Source organism: Miniopterus natalensis, chromosome 5, assembly GCF_054644295.1.
Source record: "Miniopterus natalensis isolate mMinNat1 chromosome 5, mMinNat1.hap1, whole genome shotgun sequence".
In the NCBI taxonomy this organism is placed as follows: domain Eukaryota; kingdom Metazoa; phylum Chordata; class Mammalia; order Chiroptera; family Miniopteridae; genus Miniopterus; species Miniopterus natalensis.
In genome coordinates, this window is record NC_142085.1 from 87305370 (window position 1) to 87325016 (window position 19647).

Sequence of the window (19647 nt, forward strand, 5' to 3'; positions counted from 1 at the left end):
GGATCAGCTTGGAGTTCCCTAACCCTCCTGACACCAAAATCAATGTCCCAGGATCTGCTCCCAGCCTGGTGGCCCTTCCCTCCCAAAACAAAGAAGCCCGAGGCCCAAGGCCCGGGGCCCGGGGCCCGGCTGTCCTCTCCTCCCTGCTGCTTCCTTGGGGGAGGGTAACGTGCCTTCCTTTCCTTGCCCTTAAGAGTTTTCTCTTGGCCTTTGATTTTTAGCAATTTTATTATGATGTGTGCCTACCTGTAGTTTTATTTTCAAATATTTTCCCTCTGGAATCTGTGGCTCAGTAACTTAACTAAAGTTATCAAAGTTAGGACTACCCCTGAGTCCTCACTTCAACCCTTCGGACCCATCAGGCACCGGGCAGCACAGCCCATCACGCCAGTGTTTACAGAGAGAACTTTTAAATCGGGATATTTCAAGGGCTTTCTTGTTTACTTCATAAGTATGTATGGAAGATGTACCCTGCGCCAGGCCCTGAGCTGGGGGCTGGGGAGCCCTGCTCTTGTGAGTTTCCAGCCTATGGGAGGGGTGGATGCTATTTTCCTTGGGGCAGTGTGCCCTCCCTTCCAGCAGACAGCTGGTGTGGAGGCCGCTGGAGTGGAGGCCGCTGGTGTGGAGGCAGCTGGACTGGAGGCAGCTGGTGTGGAGGCCGCTGGTGTGGAGGCCGCTGGTGTGGAGGCCGTTGGAGTGGAGGCAGCTGGAGTGGAGGCAGCTGGAGTGGAGGCCGCTGGTGTGGAGGCAGCTGGAGTGGAGGCCGCTGGAGTGGAGGCCGCTGATGTGGAGGCCGCTGGAGTGGAGGCCGCTGGTGTGGAGGCAGCTGGAGTGGAGGCCGCTGGTGTGGAGGCCGCTGGTGTGGAGGCCGCTGGAGTGGAGGCCGCTGGTGTGGAGGCCGCTGGAGTGGAGGCCGCTGGTGTGGAGGCCGCTGGAGTGGAGGCAGCTGGTGTGGAGGCCGCTGGTGTGGAGGCAGCTGGTGTGGAGGCCGCTGGAGTGGAGGCAGCTGGTGTGGAGGCCGCTGGTGTGGAGGCAGCTGGTGTGGAGGCCGTTGGAGTGGAGGCCGCTGGAGTGGAGGCCGCTGGTGTGGAGGCCGCTGGAGTGGAGGCAGCTGGTGTGGAGGCCGTTGGAGTGGAGGCAGCTGGACTGGAGGCAGCTGGTGTGGAGGCCTCTGGAGTGGAGGCAGCTGGTGTGGAGGCAGCTGGAGTGGAGGCCGCTGGTGTGGAGGCCGTTGGAGTGGAGGCAGCTGGACTGGAGGCAGCTGGTGTGGAGGCAGCTGGAGTGGAGGCCGCTGGTGTGGAGGCAGCTGGAGTGGAGGCAGCTGGACTGGAGGCAGCTGGTGTGGAGGCAGCTGGTGTGGAGGCAGCTGGAGTGGAGGCCGCTGGTGTGGAGGCCGTTGGAGTGGAGGCCGCTGGTGTGGAGGCCGCTGGTGTGGAGGCCGCTGGACTGGAGGCAGCTGGTGTGGAGGCCGCTGGTGTGGAGGCAGCTGGAGTGGAGGCTGAAGCGGAGGGAAAGCAGCCTCTAGGGCCTCACTGCAGGGCCTCGCCTCTTTCCCTGGGAGCACGGCTCCTCAAGTTCAGCCGTCACAGCCTTGGTCGCTGATACTGTGGCAGATGCTGAAGACTCTCCTTGGCTCGCGTCCCTTGTGGCTGCTGCGTGTAGCTTGGCTCGGTCGTCCAGCCCTGCGCTGTGTCCACATGGACAAGGGTCTCAGAGGGACAGGGGATCACAGTGTCAGGCTCTCCTGTCCACGCTCCTCGTCTCCACAGCGCCCCACCCTTGCTTCCTGGCTGTCTTGGTAGCTTCGCGCTGCCTTGAGACCGTCTGTTGTTGAATCCAGTTCCATTAGCTCTTGGCAGAAGCGCGGTGTGACACCCTTCGGTTGACAGCCCGAGTGGAGGCCACGAGGGATGCCAGTGTAGTTATCGGGAGTTTTCAGCGCCTGCGCTTGCCACCCCGGTCTCCTCAGCTTCCACCTTCGCTCTGTCGTACCCCACTATTCCTGCGTCTCAGCACACCATGCCTCTTTGAGTCTGGAAAATTTAAAAATAGTTTTCCATTCGAGCAGTTGTGAGGCTGTTGGCAGGTAACATTTTTCAGAGCCGGGGACTGGGTGTGGTGGAGTAGGTTGTGTTCTTGGCATTAGGTCGCTCAGGCTCGGGTTCCTCCAATGAGTTGTTAGTTTGGTTTTTATCTCTCTCTGGTAAGAGAGAGAAAGCCCGGGCTTCCTTCTCAGTTTCTCTCCAGGGTGTTTTACAGTGTGGAGGAACTTCTGGGAATCAGGAGTGGAAATCACCCAGGGCCCCCTGCTTCTATAGGGTCAGCCCTGAGATTGGCTGCATGCAAAGGGTGGCAAATATTTAAGCAAATTTAGCAGATATTGGGCAGATTGTTTTGCCTTTTGGGCACAAGCGTCCCATTCCATGCAACTTCTCTACATCAACTCAGCTTCGAGCACCCGAACTCATGGTGGTAACTTTGGTTTTCATTTTAGGAACCCATAAGAACGTAAACACAGTTATTGTTTCTTTGCATACTTCACACGCTTCGTTCCATTCACTCCTCACCGTAACCCCATGAGACCAGTGTTGAGGTTTCCATTCCGACTTTACGCAGCTCAGGAGCCGCAGAGCCAGAGTCGCCTCCAGATCTGCTTCCCAACCACGGGCGCTCGGCCCCGCGCGTGCTGCTTCCACTTGCCCTCCCGCCACGGACGCGTTGCCTGCCCTCCGAGCGTCCCCTCTGCAGCACCGCGCGGGAGATAGTCCGCTCCGTCCCGAGTGACGGGTGTTAGAGAACAGGGTCGCGGACCTTTGTCGCTAGGCACGGACCACATCTGGGCAAGACAGGACCTCTGGGGGTCCCCCATCTCGTTAGAACAGAGAGTATGTGGCAACTTATTTTGGCAAAAAACAAGCCGGCGCGCTGTCCACTTAATGTGAGGCAGGAGGCGTGCGCTGCGTGAATTTTGATGCATCTGCTGTCTTGATAACCGTGAATTTGTCGCGTCTGTCGTGTTTATTTCAGGGCAGTTTGATTAGCATTAACAGCACTTGTACGGAGATGGGCAATTTCGACAATGCTCGCGTCACCGGGGAGATTGAGCTCGCTGTTCGCTACAGCGCCGAGAGCCGGGCCCTGGAGATCCGCGTGGGGGCCTGTCGGAACCTCGCCTTCGGGGACGAGAGGAGGAAGCGGTGCAACCCGTATGTCCCGCGTCGGGGTCGCCTGCGGGGCGGCGCGGGGGTCCCGAAGCTTGGTGGGGAGCCCGAGAGTAACCAAGATGATTGCAATAAAAAGAGCGAAGAAAGGGCCATGTCGGAGTTAGGGTGACGCCGCAGGAATCCCGCCAGCGCTCTGGGGTGCGGCCGGGCAGGCAGGTCAGAGCGGAGCCGAGCGTCCAGCTGCGGCCCAGCGCCCGCGGGGACTCGCGTAACCCAGGGGCCGTTAGGAATCGGTGCGGGAAAGGTGAACCGCAGTAAGTGGTGCTGGAAATTGGACTTTCCATGTAGGAAACATAAGAGTAAAATCCTGTCGCACACAATCCAGACACAGATGACATGTTTTTCCAGCTGAGAGGTGAAATGGTGTTATGTCCCGAGTAACCGAAAGAGAGCAGGGGTGGCTGCACTCGTACCGGACAAGATCAGAAATAAAGGACATTATATGTTAATAAAAGGCTTAGTACAGCAAGAAGATATACAAAATTATAAATGTCTGTGCACCTAATAAGAGCCCATCAAGACACAGGAAACAAAAACCTGACGGAGCTGAAGGGAGGGAGAGACAGTTCCGTGGTAACACTTGGAGATGTCGATTCTCCACTGTCAGTAACAGGAAACCTGTGCGAAGATACGTGAGGAAACAGGACTTAACCCAATATTCCAATTAGACACATGGGTTTGCATTTTATTTCAGTCCTCTGAGCCACCCAGGCATATTTTATACGCCCTGTTTTACATGTGTGAGATCTCACAAGTTACGAGTATGTGAACAGTAAGGAACTGGTGCCAGTGAGCCTGGAGGACTTTCCCAAAACTTTGATTGACAAGGAAGAAGCGCCTGAACCTGGGGCTCCAGGAGAGACCCCGGTCAAGGGAGGGCGACTGTTCTTTTTTGCTTTGGGGAAGTTGAGCCTGTTCCTAGCCTGTGGGGATAGATGCCTGGACAAACAGGGTCATTGCTATCGATAAAGCTGCCAGAGGAGCCAGAAAGGGCAGTGTGGGGACCTGAGTGGAGGGATCAACCTAGAATAAGATTTCAGGGAGTGGGCAGAGTGCTGGTGGGGAGATGGCCTCTGTCACGCTGCCCCCGCCAGCTAAGCTATAGCCCCAGAGTGCTCAGAGAGGGCAGGTCCTCAGCAGCCAGGAGGACGGCTGGGAGGCCCCACGGGGGAAGAGCAAAGTGTAAGGCACACAGTTTCCATTTCCACTTTTTGGGGGGATGGAGGGAGGGAAAACTGGCACATGGCCTCTAATCCAGGTGGACCCAAGAATCTGCCACCGTGGAGCCCTGAGAGCCTCTGATTCCACGGCCATCACCAAATGGCAGGTGACCCAGGTGGGCCGTGGGGAAGGCAGACAGCTTCACCTCCACCCTCAGGGACATTCCAGAGGATGATGGCTGAAGACTGTAAACAGAAGCTGTGTACGCAGCATGTCATTGTCCACCGTCAGTGGTGGCCACCAGGCCCTTTCCAACCCAGTTCAGCGGCAGGAGGGCAAAGAAAACGCTGATACGTGATTCTCTCCCCCACCCCGCGCCTGGCCCCAAGATGTCACCTTGTCCTGTCTCCGCCAGGTATGTGAAGACCTATCTGCTGCCTGACCGATCCTCCCAGGGCAAACGCAAGACCGGAGTCCAGAGGAACACGGTGGACCCGACCTTCCAGGAGACCTTGAAGGTACTTGCTGAGTCTTCCCATCGTGGGCTGGGCACACGGGGCCAGAGTCCGCCCAACGGTCCCTGCAAACCCTTGAGTCAGTCAAACATAAGTGCAGACACTTGGGCATTTCCGTGGGGCTCTGTCAATCAGTGGCAAGGTGGTCAAAGTGCATTCAGCCTTTGTACCAGGAAAGTGCAGAGTCTGCGCGACTTCTGATTAATGATTTCCAAGAAAATGCTGAAAAAAGAACCTGGCTGCCTCTCAGTTTTTAAAATTACTTTGTCCTGTTGAATTTTTATGGCTCTCAGAGAGGTATTCCCAGGCAGGGTACCCTGTGAATTATGCTACTGGGTTACCATCTTTGTAAAAGTGCTCCATTATGGTAATATGTGGCAAACCCAGGTTTCTTCTTGTTTGAAGAAAAAAATAGTCATTTTATGAAAAACATTTTATAGAGGAATTGTTTGGGTTTTCACTTTCCTTGGTGCTAACAAACATGATTTGTGGTTTAGGGCAGAGATGGGGAGAGACCGCCTCCCACTGGGATCTCGGAGGGAGAGGTGATGATGTGTCGTACCCCACGTTAAGTGTGGGACGCCCCAAACTGGAAGAACAGTCCAGACTCACGGAGATGTATCCAGTCAAGGCAGAGAAACCCCAGGACCCCATGTGCCAAGACTGGGAAGGAGAGGGCTTTGTTTGACTTCCTGGTGAGAGGGGTACTTATGAACTCCCAGCCAGGGGCCATCTGGGCAGCTGGTACAAGAGTCCCATTTAGTAAATAATAATAGCTATTGCTCTGTGCCCCTGCTGTGGCCAAGGGCTTTATACACCCCCTGAGCTAGGGACTAGAATCCTCATTTACCAATGGGGAAACTGAGGCATATCAAACTGGCTGTCCTGTGTGCATAGTAATCCCCACAGGATTAAAAAAAAGTAGGTTGTGGTTCAGCAGGTGTGGGTGGGGCCTGAGACGCTGGTGGTCTGGGACCACTCTAGTAGCAAGTCATGGGACACTGGTCCTCAGATGGTTTTGCTCATAGACCTGCTAAAAGGAGTTTGAAAAGCTCTGTGCCCCCGCACACATTTAAAGTTGACATCTAAAATTGCTCGTAAGTTTCATGAAGGTATTTTGTGCTAAACAGATACATATTTTACATTTTATGAAATGGGATAAAATTGTGGGTGGACTACATTTTAGATAAGTATTTAATTATATAATTTGATTTTTAAAGTTTAACTTATTTAAAATGCACTCAGAATCCCAAAAACTCACCTAACATTTTATGCATTGGCTTTATCCAGTATATTATGAATATTTTGGTGATCATGGAAAACTTCCTGGAGATATTTAAAAGAATCGGTGTCCCTAATCTATTCTAAATTCAGAGCATCCAGACAGAGTCTTTACAGAACTGTGTAAGACAGAACAGATGGGAAGGTGGACAAGCTGAGCGAATATTAAGAGTTTTGCAGACATCAGTATTTCGAATTACTATCTGTTTAGCACACTGGGGGGGGGGGTTGGTCATACAACCTGGGGCAGGCGTCAGATTTGGGTATAGGAACTGTCTTCCGCCAGTTTTAAGAAAAGTGCATGTGATGGTTGAGGCTCCAGAAATTGACGGTCAGGATTTCCTAAGCAGAGCGCTTACCCCTCGGGACACCTTCCACTCAGCTGCAGGCGGGAGCCCCCTGCAGCCTGGGAGCCTGGCTGATGTCTCTGTCCCACCTTTGCAGTACCAGGTGGAGCCTGCCCAGCTGGTGACCCGGCGGCTGCAGGTGTCTGTGTGGCACCTGGGCACGCTCGCCCGGAGGGTGTTTCTCGGAGAAGTGATCATTCCTCTGGCCACGTGGGACTTTGAGGACAGTGCAGCGCAGTCGTTCCGCTGGCATCCGCTGTGGGCCAAGGTGATGTCTGGTTTGGGACTGGGCGGCGGCCCCACTCTTACCGTGAGAACTTTTCAAAGGGGTTTGAGGAGAGAAACCCTACCTGGGAAGCCTTGGACACAAGACAGTTGTGCGTACTTGCCAGGCTTCTTTTTATTTTATTTTTTTAAATTTAAATATGTTTTTATTGATTTCAGGGAGAGGAAAGGAGAGGGGGAGAGAGAGAGAAACATCAGTGATGAGAGAGAATCATTGATCGGCTGCCTCCTGCATGAGCCCTGATTGAGAATCAAACTGTGACCTCCTGGTTCATGGGTCAACGCTCAACCCTGAGCCACACCAGCAGGGCACTTGCCAGTTTTAAAATAGGAACTTCCCAGGGAGAAAAGATTTAGCGTCAGACTCTCCTGGTGGGGCTCGGCTGAGAGACTTCAGCTGCTCAGGTTTGTTTTAAGGACCTGAATAGCCAGATCCTCAGTGTAGCCCCGGTGCCATCCTGGACCAGGCCGGGTGTTAAACCCTCCTGTGACAGCCTTGCTGGTCTGCACCCTTCCCCCAAATTCAGGGTCACTCGGCGTCAGCTGAGGTGGCCTCGGCCTTCTCAAGGCTCTGGTCAAAGTCCACACCTCAGCCATTTGGGCTGTAGGGTATTGTTCCTAAACTCCCCACCCTGGGCACACCCAGAACAGTAGGTGAGAATGACTGGACCACATGCTGCCAGGCGGGCAGAGGCTGCCCTGACCAGCAGGGACTTCGTGTCCAGCTGAGGGTAGGACAGGACAGGTCAGGAGGAGCCGATGTGCAGGGAGGAAGAGAGGCGGGGAAAGGTCAACATCTCTTGGGTGGCTGAGCTGCACATTTCTGTGCCAGGATCCAAGACTGGGAGAGTACACATGAGATAGGCAAGGGGGAGAAAATATGGGCTCCATTATCTCCTCAGAAATGACAACAGGAGGTGCCAGCCCCTCCACTGAAGGTCCCACAGGCCGAGACCAGGTCCCACCATTTCACCTCTTTTCCTCTCTGAAGCCAGAGAGGCGATCAGTCACAATGCTTCTGCTTAGAAACGGCTCTGGTTATTGCAGAGCCAAGCTGAGGGTGCCCAGCCTGGGAGCCATCCCCTCCCCCTCTCCTGTGCTCTTCGCTCTGTGTGGTCTGCACAGCCCCTGGTGCCTGGCGCTTTCTCTTCTCAGAGCCTTGGTCCACACTCAGAATAGCCACTTGGAATGCTTTCTCTTGTCCAAGGTCTGCCCAAGACTCCGCTTATGTCCCACCTCTTCCAGGAAGGCTTTCCTGATTTCTCCTGCCAGATGAGGTCTCCCCATAGGATCCTGTACTTGGGGGGCCCTGCCTGTCTTCTCCTCCAAGGATCCCGTATTCCAGACAAGAGAGGCTGCCACCCAGACTGGTCATCTGCTGGTAGCTGGGTGGCTGAGCGGTTTCTCCCACAGTGAGGGTGGTGAGGGTGGTGAGGGTGGGAGCAAGGTCACCACAAATGGAAGGCAGAGCAGTCATGCCACAGCCTGTCCACTCCACCCTAAGGCTCTCTCTCCCAGGCTTTGCAGGGGTGAGGTGGATGAGGGGAGGAGGCATTTATGGACAGAGCTGAGGCAACCAGAGGAGCCCAAGAGGTCCTGGGGCCTGGCACTCTGGCCTCTGAGCTCTGCCTTTTGCCCGCAGGCAGAGAAGCATGAAGACAGCACTCTTCCGACTCATGGAGAACTTATAGTCCAGGCCAAACTGGTGCTCCCTGCAGGGCCCAGACGGCTCCAGGAAGCTCAGGAAGGTAGGTGGCCTCCAGCCCCATGAATGTTCCACTGTCACTGTCACTGTCCCCAAAGCCTGGAGCTGCCAGCAGGCTGAGAGGTGGGCCAGTGTTTCTTCACCTTTCCTGTCCGCGACCCCCGATCCCACAAGCTCCCACAGTGCTCACCACGCGCCGTGGCACCCAGCCTGGGAAACGGGCTCCCTGGAACCCTTAGCTTGGAAGGGAATGGAGTGACCCCAAACAGGCCAGGCGTCTGATGCCGGCTTTACAAGCCTCCTAGGACGCCAGCCCTGAGGCTTCCTCCCAGGGGCTGGCTTGGAGGGTCGCCCTGGTGAAGACAGCCCCACTGGGGCCCCTCTTGAAGGCTGACTTCCTGCGTATGGTTGGGAGCCTGGGTCTGTGGGGGACACCAGGGCCTGCGAGGCTCCGAGCCAGCAGCCCAGGCTCCCCGTCACGTGAGCAGCTGCTGCCCAGCAAGAGAACCGGTCAAGGACAGGTCCTTGAGGGACACGCAGATTTAACTACTGTGCCTTCAATAGCGTGCCATACGGACAGACGAGGTGGGGGGTGGACACGGCGCGCGTGCAATTCCACAATGTATTTTAGTGATTTCCTGTTTGACTAGGAGAGCTCGCTGGACCAGCAGACCAGCAGCCAGCACCCTATGATCATCTCCAGGCCCCTAGAACAGAAGCCTTGGGACCCCCCCTTCCCCAAGCCGCTGGCTCCCACTACACTAAAACCCGCATCCTTCCCCTCCCTGGGTTAGTCTCGGCCCCTGCAGGTGTTGCCCCAGGATTTGGGCTGTCCCTCCAGCCCCCGTCGCGCAGACCATTCGGTGGGACGAGTGTGGGAGCAGGGCCAGCAGGGCCGCTGCACTGGCTGTGCCCTTCCTAGCTGCGCTCTTGGGGTCTGAGGGCTGTCACACATCTTCCTGCGGAGCTGTCAGTTTTGAGGGGAGGAGTGGCATTGCCTGCTGTGGGGTTGACAGCCAATGCTGGCTTTTCTTCCAGGAGCAGGAGATGAGACATCATGTGACGGTCAACTCTGTCTGGTGGTGCTGGAAGCTAAAAATTTACGTGTGCGGTCAGATGGTACCCTGAACTCATTTGTTACGGGGTAGGTATTAGATTTAATCAAGTATTACTTACAGTAGTCTGTTAAACATACGGCATGGCCCCAGGAACTGTAGAAAACACCAGAAAGTGTAAGGCATTTTAAACTTGTATTTTACCTTTCCTACGAAAATCCAACCTAGGTCGTTTTCAAGACTCTGATCTCCAGGAATTCATGCTGAGGCTAGATCTGGAACCACGTTTTCACTTGAAACCTGGATCCCATTGGTCCTGTAACAGTGTCAACATTTACTGACTGAGAGGGAACATGCAAAGGTTTTGTCAGCTTCACATCCCCCTATATTAACAGTAAGATGGTGACTCAGCAGATTTCAGTCTCATTTTTATTCGTTACAGGTGTGTTTTCAAAAGTAAAGCAAACACCATTTTTTTTTAAATTGAGAGGGAGAGAAACGTGGATGGCGGCCTCCTACTGGGGGTCGAGCCCGCAACCTGGGCACGTGCCCTAAATAGGAATTGAACCGATGACCTTTCGGTGGGATACACTCAACCGCCTGAGCCACACGGCCAGGACACACGCCACTGCCATGTAGAATCGCTAAATCCCGTCAGCACCACTATGGAGAAAGGGTGGCGTCCTCGTCGAGACAGCCCGTCTGCCTGACCCTGGTGTTTGCCCGTAGGGCCTCGGGCGAATGACTTGGCCCTTCTGAACCCACTGAGGACAGGGTTAGAATGAGTAACGTGTGCAGCGTGCTGGGCCCTGCTGGCAGCTCTGAGTGTGCTGTGGCCTGGTGGTGGGACACCGAGGAGGGGTGGAGGCGAGGACCACATGGCCCGAGTCCCAGTCACCCCCAGCGCCCGGTGCAGGATTCAACTCCAAACTCAGAATATCCCACCCGGAGGTCGCTTCGCCAATCCTGTGATTCTCCTTTCATTGTTTAGTTTTCATTTTCTGCTCAACAAAGCCCTTCTCTTAGCACTAATATCTCACTGAGAAGCAAGTGCCAAGAGGGCAAGGGGGCCATTGGAGGGCTGGCATCACAGGGTATCTGTTTTCCTTCTGCAGCTGTCTCACTCTGCCAGACAAGCGGAAACTGAGGCTGAAGACCCCAGTCCAGAAGAAGCAAGCGTGTCCCCAGTGGAAGCACCCCTTTGTTTTCAACGGTGTCACCCCTGCCCAGCTGAGGGAGTCCTGCCTACAACTGACCGTCTGGGACCAGGCCCTCTTCAGCATGAACGACCACCTGCTGGGAGAGGCCAAGCTCGGTTGCCGTAAGTCTGTCTGAGACATTTAATGGGCCCCAGTGTATGGCTGATCAGACTCTCACGTGAATACCATTAAAAGAAAAATCGTGTCTCCACGACGGCAGGCGATTCCACTGGCTTTGACGTTGCCTAACCTGCCATAATGGAGAGCACTGAGTCCAGCTCTTACTAAACAATGGAGCAATAATACAGCCAAGTATTCCAACAATTTAAATCAGATTTAGGATCTGCTACAGAAACAAAACTTACAGATCTCGAAGTGGGCTGGGTACAGCGTTTGCTTTTGTTCCTGGCGTCGTTTGTAAAAGGATTATTTTCTTAAAGGATAAGTATCTTAACCCACACAACTGGCAGTTCAGAAAGTACTTCATTAAGCGCGGGCAGAGGGGCGATGCTTTTGTGTTGCTCAGCGGGGGGTGCCTCTGACATTCTGAAGGGGACAGTCCTTTGTCAGGGCTTGAGTGCCCCAGCCCTCTTGCTGGTTGCCAGCAGTGCCTCCCAAACTCTGACGGAGATACCTGCGCACATCTCCAAGGTCAACCGGGGACCATGGAGATAAACGGGACTCACAATTTGTGAAGAAATATTGTCCACAGCAAGCCTCCTTAGAAGGAACTTTTTCTTGAGCAAACCCAGCCTCCAGACACTGTAGTGCCTTAAGGCTGCAGTCAGCCCTCCTGGGAGAACCAGCCCACCCAGCCTGTCCCCTCCTCAGTCTCCACAGAGGCCTCAAGTCCCTGGGAGGATGCCCGAGGGTGGCTCATCCTGAACATGTTTTGTTGAGGGTCAAGGGTGGGGTTTCTCTCTCACTCACCAGTGGTTGGTATTTTAATGTGGTCTTAAATCAAGGTGAAAAATTATACTGTCCTTGCTGGTCCTTTTTATTTATTACTATTATTTTTGGGGGCCTTTTTATTTATTTTAAAAAACATATCTTTATTGATTTCAGAGAGGAAAGGAGAGGGAGAGAGAGAGATAGAAACATCAATGATGAGAGTCATTGTTCGAGCCCGCAACCTGGGCATGTGCCCTGACTGGAAATCGAACCCTGATCGCCTAGATCCTAGGTCGACGCTTAACCCGAGCCACGCCCAGCCGGGCTGGGCTTCCTTTTTAAAAAGTGGAGACAGGGGTGGCAAGGTGGTCTGCAGGCCCCTGGTTACTAATTTGTCCTTTGTCACATCACAGAGGGGGACCCAGCCGGTGGTGCTGACGTGGGCTCACAGTCAAGGCTGCAATGGCAGCGAGTTCTTTCCAGCCCTAATTTATGGACAGACATGACCCTCGTCCTGCACTGACGCCCAGGTGCCCGAGGGCCAGCTGAACTGTGGACGCGCAGCAGGTAAAGGCTCTGGAGGGCGACCCCTCCCTGTCCACGGCGGGTGTGCACCTAGACCGCCCTCCCACGCCCCTCTGTGGAACGGCCGGTTACAGAAAGGAGCCTCTGGTTGGGTATCTGTGCTCTGAGATGTGGAAAACAGCCGGATTTCAATAAATGTTTGTTACCTCCCAGTGCTTATCAAATAGTGAAAATTATGGCCTTGTTATATGTGTTTCAAAGAAAGAGAGGGAGCCTGGTGGGTATCCGATCCTTCCCATTCTACTGCAAAAAGTTATTTCTGGAGGCAGGCCAGCCAACCCCATGAAGAGCTGAGGGGTGAGGAGGGGCCACAGTCCCATTTTGGGTGGGTGAGCTCTACGGCCCACCCGAGGGACACCCAGCCCCAGAAGTAGCTGGCAGGACAGACAGACCGGCAAGCAGGCACCCACGCTGCGCCTCACCGCTCACGTCTGCGGTGGGGGTTCCTCCACACGGCACCCTGACTGGGAAAGGGTCAGAGCAGAGCACAAGAGGAAGGACAGGACTGAGCAGAGCCTGCGGCACAGAAGCCGATGTCTCCATGGCTTTCAAGGATGTGGCGAACAGGAAATAGGCCAGAACAGGTTCCTCTTGTGGAAACAGATGCTCCCCGGGTCGGGAGGGTGCCTTCACGGCTGGGGTCTGAATTAACAGAGGGTGTGTATTTTGCAAGAAGCTCTGATAGAAAACTGCAACGTGCAGTCGAGATGGGACTGTAGCAGTTAACTGGCTTCCTCATTGCCCTCACGTCATACCAGACCAAGTGCCATGGTTACAGGATTTTTAATATGTACTTCTTTTATTCTGTAAAAGGTAACAAAATATACAGAACAAAACTTTCCCTTTTTTAAGCTAACGTTACAAACCCATATTATTGCTTATGTATAAATACTATACTCTATAGCTGATCATTAATTAGGTGTGTAAGTCCAACAGGGTAGCCCTCTAACTTAAAAAAACAAAAAACAAGAAAAGGTGATCCAAGAGTGGAGTGTCCTGTGTGTTTATCCCAAGCGAGCGAAGGACCTGGTCGCCAGAGGAAGTCACTGTGTATACGTGTGTGACTGCTCTAGACCCTGTCTTCACTCCCCAAAACATAAATATACAAAGATGCCTCCTTCATAGAAATCAAGTACAAATCAATTCGAGCTAATTTCAAATACAGAAAAAAGTATGGCACAGAGTAGAAGCCACCGTGTGGTTTTCTTTAATTATACTGAATCTCGTATCACACGTCAGCATGGAGTTAGGCGTTACAGGCATCTCTTTCCTTAATTCAGTCAGCCCTGCTCCAAGCATAAGACAGTAAGTGATTCAATAATAATAATAAAAATCAGGCCTGTTTGGCACTATGATACAAATGGGAAAAATAAACCAGGGAAGCCCCCACTGGTCCCAGCCCCAGAATATTCCCACTGAAATAGCTACTCTCTTTGTAAAGGAACCGGAGTACGAGGAAGGGTCTAGATTCAGAGAACTACAAATACAAGTTTCAGTGTCTGCTCATGACCCTCGGCGGAGCCCAGGCTGGAGGCGCCACCCTGCCCAGTCCTGGCCCGGCCCTCACATGGCCTCGAACTCGTCGATGCGCTGCTTGGTGTTGCCCTGCCGGATCTGCCGCAGCGTCTTGTACTTGTCCCGGCCTTGCCTCATGTTCTCGTTGTGGATGATGTCGTTGTGGGTCCTCTTGTTCTCATCTCTGGCCTGGGACAGCTCACTGGACAGAGTCTGTAACAGCGAGAAGCATGGGTCAGGCCGCACTCAGTAAGGGGGGCGTCCCTCCTGCTGCCCTGTCCCCCGCCCCCCCGTCCCTCACCATCAGCTGCTGCTGCACGCGCAGGTTCTTCTCGGCCTCAGTGATCCGCTTCTCCTCGTTGCGGTCGTCCAGGATGCCCTCGCTGGACAGCTCGGCGCTGTAGCCCGTGTACTCCGTGCCCTCCTCCTGCAGGTTCTCCCGGACGTGGTAGCCCACCGGCTCATACACGGGGGGCGGGGGCGGCGGGGGGGCTGTCATCACCAGGTGCAGCTCCTCCTTGGTCTTCACCAGGTCATCCTGGGCCTCCTTGGCCTACGAAAAACAAACAGGTGAGAACATCTCACACACAACCCTGTGCTTGGACCGCTTTCTTCGGAATCACCTTTATGAAGGGGGCCCATTCTCCTTGGGAGTAGGGATTTGCCCTCTCTCGTCCCTGCCTCTCCCGTTCTCCTGGCAGGTGCATGCAACACGTGCCAGAGGAGGCGACTATAGCCAATCACAGGTGTCCCCTGCAGGTGTGACCAACCTCCTCCGGGTATGGGGCTCTGGATCCTCAGAGCAGTTACCAAGCGTGCCCACAGCACAAAGAAATAAACTGATGCCCAGGGCTTGACATTTTTCTAAAAACTTTTTTTCTGTCTATAATCCCAGTATATGTTCATTGTACATATTTTTGAAAAAAATTAAAAAATTATCCTTCCACTGGAAAGGGCTGCTCTCGCTCTTGTGTGTGGCTTTGTTCCTCTTCCTGTGAGGCCAGTTTATCGAGCTCCCTGCTGCACACCAGCACCGTGCTCAGGAATTTCCTACCCCTAATCCTTCCAGCAATTTCTGTGTTTTAAAACTTTCCCACCCACTTCATCACCACCCTGACTCCACAGATGAGCTTAGTCTGTACCTGGTTTGTACCAGCTTTTTTCACTTAATACTTTATAATAAGCACTTTCTCCAAAAACCTAAGGACTGACGTCTTCTGCACCCAACTTGGGTTGGGGGATGGGGCGGGGTGAAAACTAGAGAGGGGGAGGCACCAGTGTCTCCCTAAGGGGCTGCCGCAGATGGGGAAGCCTGGAGGAGCTTCCAGGTGGGCGTGAAGGCTCACAGATGGAGAAAGGCTCTCCGGAGGACGGAGTGGAACATACTCTCACTATCACAGCTACAATTTATTAAGCTCTGCAGGGTCCTTAGGCCAGCCTTACAAGTTGGGTAGTAATCCCCATCTTCGACAAGGGAAGGAGGGTCTGCAGACCTCCCAGGCCCAGATCACTCCCGGTGCCAGACTGCATGCGCCAGCAGTCAGGAGAGGGCTTGTTTCGGGCACTGCGGTTGGCTGCTGGGGGCACCGACCTAATCCAACTTGAAGCTGGTTCCTGGGGGGGGGGGCTGCCCAGAGCAAAGTGGGTGGGAGCGAACAGTCGTTCTTTGTTGCCCTGCTAATCCAACAATGCGCTCGCTGGTGCGCGGGGGCAAGCCCATTCCTCTGGGGATTTCTGTCCAAGGACAACTAGTATCGCCGACGGCTGCGAACCCTCACCATGGCTTTCGCCGGGACCAGCCAGCCAGCCAGCCCCGCCCCGCCGGCCCCCGCACTCACCCGGTGCTGCCACTCCTCCACCTCGTCCTCCTTGCGCCTGCGCGCCTCCTCCAGCAGGGCGATCTTGGCCGTGTACTCGGCGAGCTCGGCGGCCTGCGCAGGAGAGGCGCTGAACTTACCTGCAGGCCGCTTTCAGCAGGGCCCACTCGTGAAGGAAAGGCCTCCAGAAACGCGCGTGCCAGCCGCCGCGTGCCCGCCCCGACCGCCAGGGGGCGCGCTGCCCGGTCCCGCACTGCACAGCCCTCCGCACCCGCCACTCTACACCGTCAGGCGGATCACTTTACAGCCCAGACAGAAATCATTGTCAGGCAGGTGTCACTTTTTCGGTCCCCAGGGGCAGCCTCTCCATAATTCAGCATCGTGAAACCCGGGGCCTCCTACCAGCTGCTCCTGGCTCTTTATCTGATCCACCGTCTGCCGCTCCAGCTCCTCCTTGGCGCGCAGCGCGGCCACGCGGTCGGCTTCCAGGCGCTCGGCCTCCTCCTGCGCGCGCCGCCTCTCCTCCTCCAGCTGCAGGGCCCTCTGGATCTGGTCCGAGAGCTCTGCGGGGCAGAGGCCGGAGCTGCTCAGGGCTTCGCCGGCCGGCAGGGGGCCCCAACTCCCCACGCGGGCCGGCTGGGGTCACGGGTGGGCCGGTCTCAGGGCGCCGGGACCTTCCACCCGCTCCCAGGGTCCACGGCGGCGCGCACGAGGCGCCACGAGGCTCGGCCGCTGCGCAACTGAGCGGCCCGTCCCACGTCCCGGCACCCGCTCGCCGGCCCGTGATCGCGGGCACCCATCCTACACGCTAGAGCTCAACACCCGCCTCAGGAAAATGGGACGACTCAGTTCTCACCGCCCAGGGCTGAGGGAAACCGTAAAAGATAACGCCCAGGAAACATTTTGCACAGACGGTGATAAAGCACAGAATGATTTTGCAAGCCTGCCCACCATTTTATCCTAGCTCTGGGGGCTAAGCTGTATGGCTGTTCCTCCTGGGTGTGGGTGTGGGTGTGGGTGTGGGTGTGTGTCTGGACATGTAAACTGCAGCCAGAAGCGCGGGGCCCACCTTTCTCAGCCTTCTTGGTTTTCTGCTCATAGTCCTGGAGCCTGAGCATCAGCTCCTCCTTCTCCCGCATCATCTGTTCTTTCTCCCTCTCCACAGTCTCTCTCCTCTTCTTTTCGGTTTCCAGCTGCTGCCTGTTACAGGGAGGGCACAGGGGGGTTCAGATCCGCAGAACTGTGCACTGCGACGCACTGCAACAGTCAGCAGTCCCAGCGACATGCCCGGCAGCCTCCAGCCCGCCAGGAGCAGCTGCTTCCCGGTCACCTGCTGTCCGCAGCTCCCCTGAGCGCTCCCACCCTGGGCTCTGCACCCCCAGCCCACAGCGAGGCAGCTCCGAGCGCCGATCCACGCGATTACTAAGGTATATCCCACTGGCATTCCCGATGGGGACCAGCCCCGGCCCCAAGGCCGGGCCGAGTGCCCGCTGCCCGCTCACCGCTCCAGCTGCTTCTGGTGCTTCTCCTCCCGGGCCTGGGCCTTCATCTGCTGCACCTCGATAGTGTCGGGCTTCCTGCGGCGCATGTACAGCTCGTGGTTCCCCATACAGAGCTGCAGGATCCGCTTGTTGATGCGCAGGCGGGGAGCGTAGAACACAAAGTCCTACGGGACAGAACAGGCGCTGACTCACGCTCCAGCCTCTACCTGGCTGTACAAAGCGCAGACACCATTTCTGAAAGGACTCATGGAGCAGAGAGCAGGGGGCCAGAGAGAGGCTTCGACACAAAGCCACTGACCCCAAAGGACAATGAGACACCAGAAACGTAGGTTCTGGAACGAGCAGAGGGAGAGTGTGCGTGTCATGCAAGCTGGACCGCCAAGCTCCACAGCAAGGTCACCCAGCTAGGGGAAGCCCAGTGTCACCAAGGCCCAGCACTGCCTGATCTTCAGGTTAAAGCCCTCTGTCCTCTCCAGACCACAGCCCCAGCCCCAGTTCTTGCCTGGACTCCCCCAAGTTCTCCTATTGAGCTTCCCAACTCCACTGCCTCAACCTGTCGCTTCTCACTGCTGCTAGCACACTGGTCAGGTGACTGCTGGCCTTTGATGCCATCCTGTTAGCTCCAGGACCAGGTCCAACACGTGGCTGGGCACATGTGAAGGCCACCTCACACTGGCCCCAACCTACCCCCTATTCATCTAAACTGTGCCCTTTCATACCTGAAGCATCTCCCCAAACAGCCCCTCTATTTGGAATGTCAAGTCCAAGGCCATGCACTGGAGGACAGCAGCACTTCTATGGGACGACATTAAGGCACCATCTCCTCTCCTCCCGTGGTTGACCAGGACTGCTTTTGTGCCCCCTGCACTTGACTCTGATGTCAGTCACAGTGTCACTGCACTACTCTGCTGACTCGTTTTGGTCTCTGTCCCACTAGACAATCAGCACCTTGAGGGCAGGGTCATGTTCATTCATCTCTGAATTTCCAGGACCAAATCAATGCTCAGTGTTCACTGGTGCTCAATAAACACCCGCTACGTGACTGACCAACAGGTTAGGCAGCAATGCCACATCGAAGTCCCACAACCCTGAGCAACTCACTTATCACTGCGCCTCAGCATCTTCAGCTACACAATGGGGGTGACAGCAACCTAGTGGGGTAGGCGTGATGATGTTTATAAGGACTCAGAATGCTGTCCAGCACAATAGAAGTTGGCTGGTGTACAAAACAGAGATTGCTGGCTGCCTACGAAACTGCTGACAGACAAGTGGTCTTAAAGAGAAATGCAATTACCAAGAACTTCATGACTAGTGACCAAAGTTTAGGACATGGGTGACACAGGCTTGTTCCCTAGCTCCTTGCTCCCGCTGTGAATAACAAGTGACAGGAATGTGCTTTAGAAACTCTTGCTAAAAGTTATGTTCAAATGCCTGTCTGCTTCCTCTCCCTTTTTTCCTTTCTCTCCACCATGGGCCTTCCCCATCAGGATTCTGACCACTGGACCAGGGAGAGAGCGGCTGAAACAAAGACAGCGCTCCACGCCCCACAGCAGCTCCGAGACCTACAGGACGTGCTGGGCGGGCTGATCAACACGCCCAGCAAGGACCTATTTAGCTCCTCAGTCTTTTCATCTGCTCCAGAAAGGCTGGGAGAGAGAATGCCAACCCAAGAGCCCACGGACTTCCTGGGTGGGGCTCTCCTCGGGGTTTCACACATTGTTATTAAGTCATCGGGTTTCCCAGGGAGGTGTCTGCAGAGCTGGGAGAAGCAGGTAATTTTATTACCCACCTGTCTCTTATTACACAAGAGAAAACAACCTTGTGTTTTGGCCGCACAGACAGGCACACAACCCAAATAGGTCTGGACTGTCCTCTTCTAGGTATTGGCAAAGAATCTCTGATTTGCACCAACTCCTCTTTAGAAAAAAAAAAATCTAAAAAATCAAGAGATGGGAACTCCGGGAGCGTCCCCTCGTGGCACCCAGTCTCCCAGAGATAAGCCCCACACGAGCATCCAGGAGTCCCCACTCTGCAGAGAGGCAATCCCTCACACTGCCCTTGAAGGACTGTTTATGACTTTAGAAGTTAATATTAATTATTAAGTGTCTAAATCCAAGTGTCCAGCCAATGTCCTAATGCAAAACCACAACACCAATGAGACCTGGGACAGGCCTTCCAAACTCTGGCAGAAAACAGACACCCTAGACACGGAAACTCAAGGCAGAGCAAAGTTCAAGGAACAAATCCAAAAGCAACCTTTAAAAAGGTCAGGGAGTAGACAAGGGTAACTCCTAGGATGCTCTCCCACTGGGGTCCATCCGGGGCTCCCTGGCCCAGGGGTGGGAGAAGGTCACGGTAAAAGGAGCTGAGCACAGAGCTGGGTACAATCAATGTAAGTTTTCATTTCTTAGGCATTTCAAAGTCGTTAGCTAGCTACCTGAGCACCTTCTGCCTTTTCCATGCGGCCACAGGAACAAAAGGAACTTTTTTGAGGTGAGAGCAGGTCTTAGCGCCTCCTGGGGAAAACTGGGCAGGCTTTGAACATTTATGGTACTTAAGGTCCCA

At 54.8% G+C, this 19647-nt stretch overlaps 2 protein-coding genes across 3 annotated transcripts in view; one reads left to right on the plus strand and one right to left on the minus strand.

Moving 5' to 3' along the window:
- SYTL3 (synaptotagmin like 3) overlaps positions 1-12400 on the plus strand; it is a 50464-nt gene extending 38064 nt beyond the window's left edge. Inside the window, exons 9-15 of the mRNA XM_087817723.1 lie at positions 3028-3206; positions 4801-4903; positions 6626-6796; positions 8456-8561; positions 9557-9662; positions 10689-10894; positions 12077-12400. Of these exons, the coding sequence (XP_087673849.1) occupies positions 3028-3206; positions 4801-4903; positions 6626-6796; positions 8456-8561; positions 9557-9662; positions 10689-10894; positions 12077-12186 (981 nt within the window). The 3' untranslated portion in view covers positions 12187-12400. The remainder of the gene's footprint in view (positions 1-3027; positions 3207-4800; positions 4904-6625; positions 6797-8455; positions 8562-9556; positions 9663-10688; positions 10895-12076) is intronic.
- Positions 12401-13015: 615 nt separating this feature from the next.
- The window catches only part of EZR (ezrin), a 48924-nt gene continuing 42292 nt past the window's right edge, over positions 13016-19647 (minus strand). For both annotated transcript variants that reach the window (XM_087817721.1, XM_087817722.1), the window contains 6 exons: positions 17083-17246; positions 16650-16780; positions 15983-16143; positions 15602-15694; positions 14065-14316; positions 13016-13976 (listed from right to left, as the gene is read on the minus strand). In XM_087817721.1, coding sequence (XP_087673847.1) covers positions 13812-13976; positions 14065-14316; positions 15602-15694; positions 15983-16143; positions 16650-16780; positions 17083-17246 — 966 coding nt within the window. In that variant the 3' untranslated portion in view covers positions 13016-13811. The remainder of the gene's footprint in view (positions 13977-14064; positions 14317-15601; positions 15695-15982; positions 16144-16649; positions 16781-17082; positions 17247-19647) is intronic.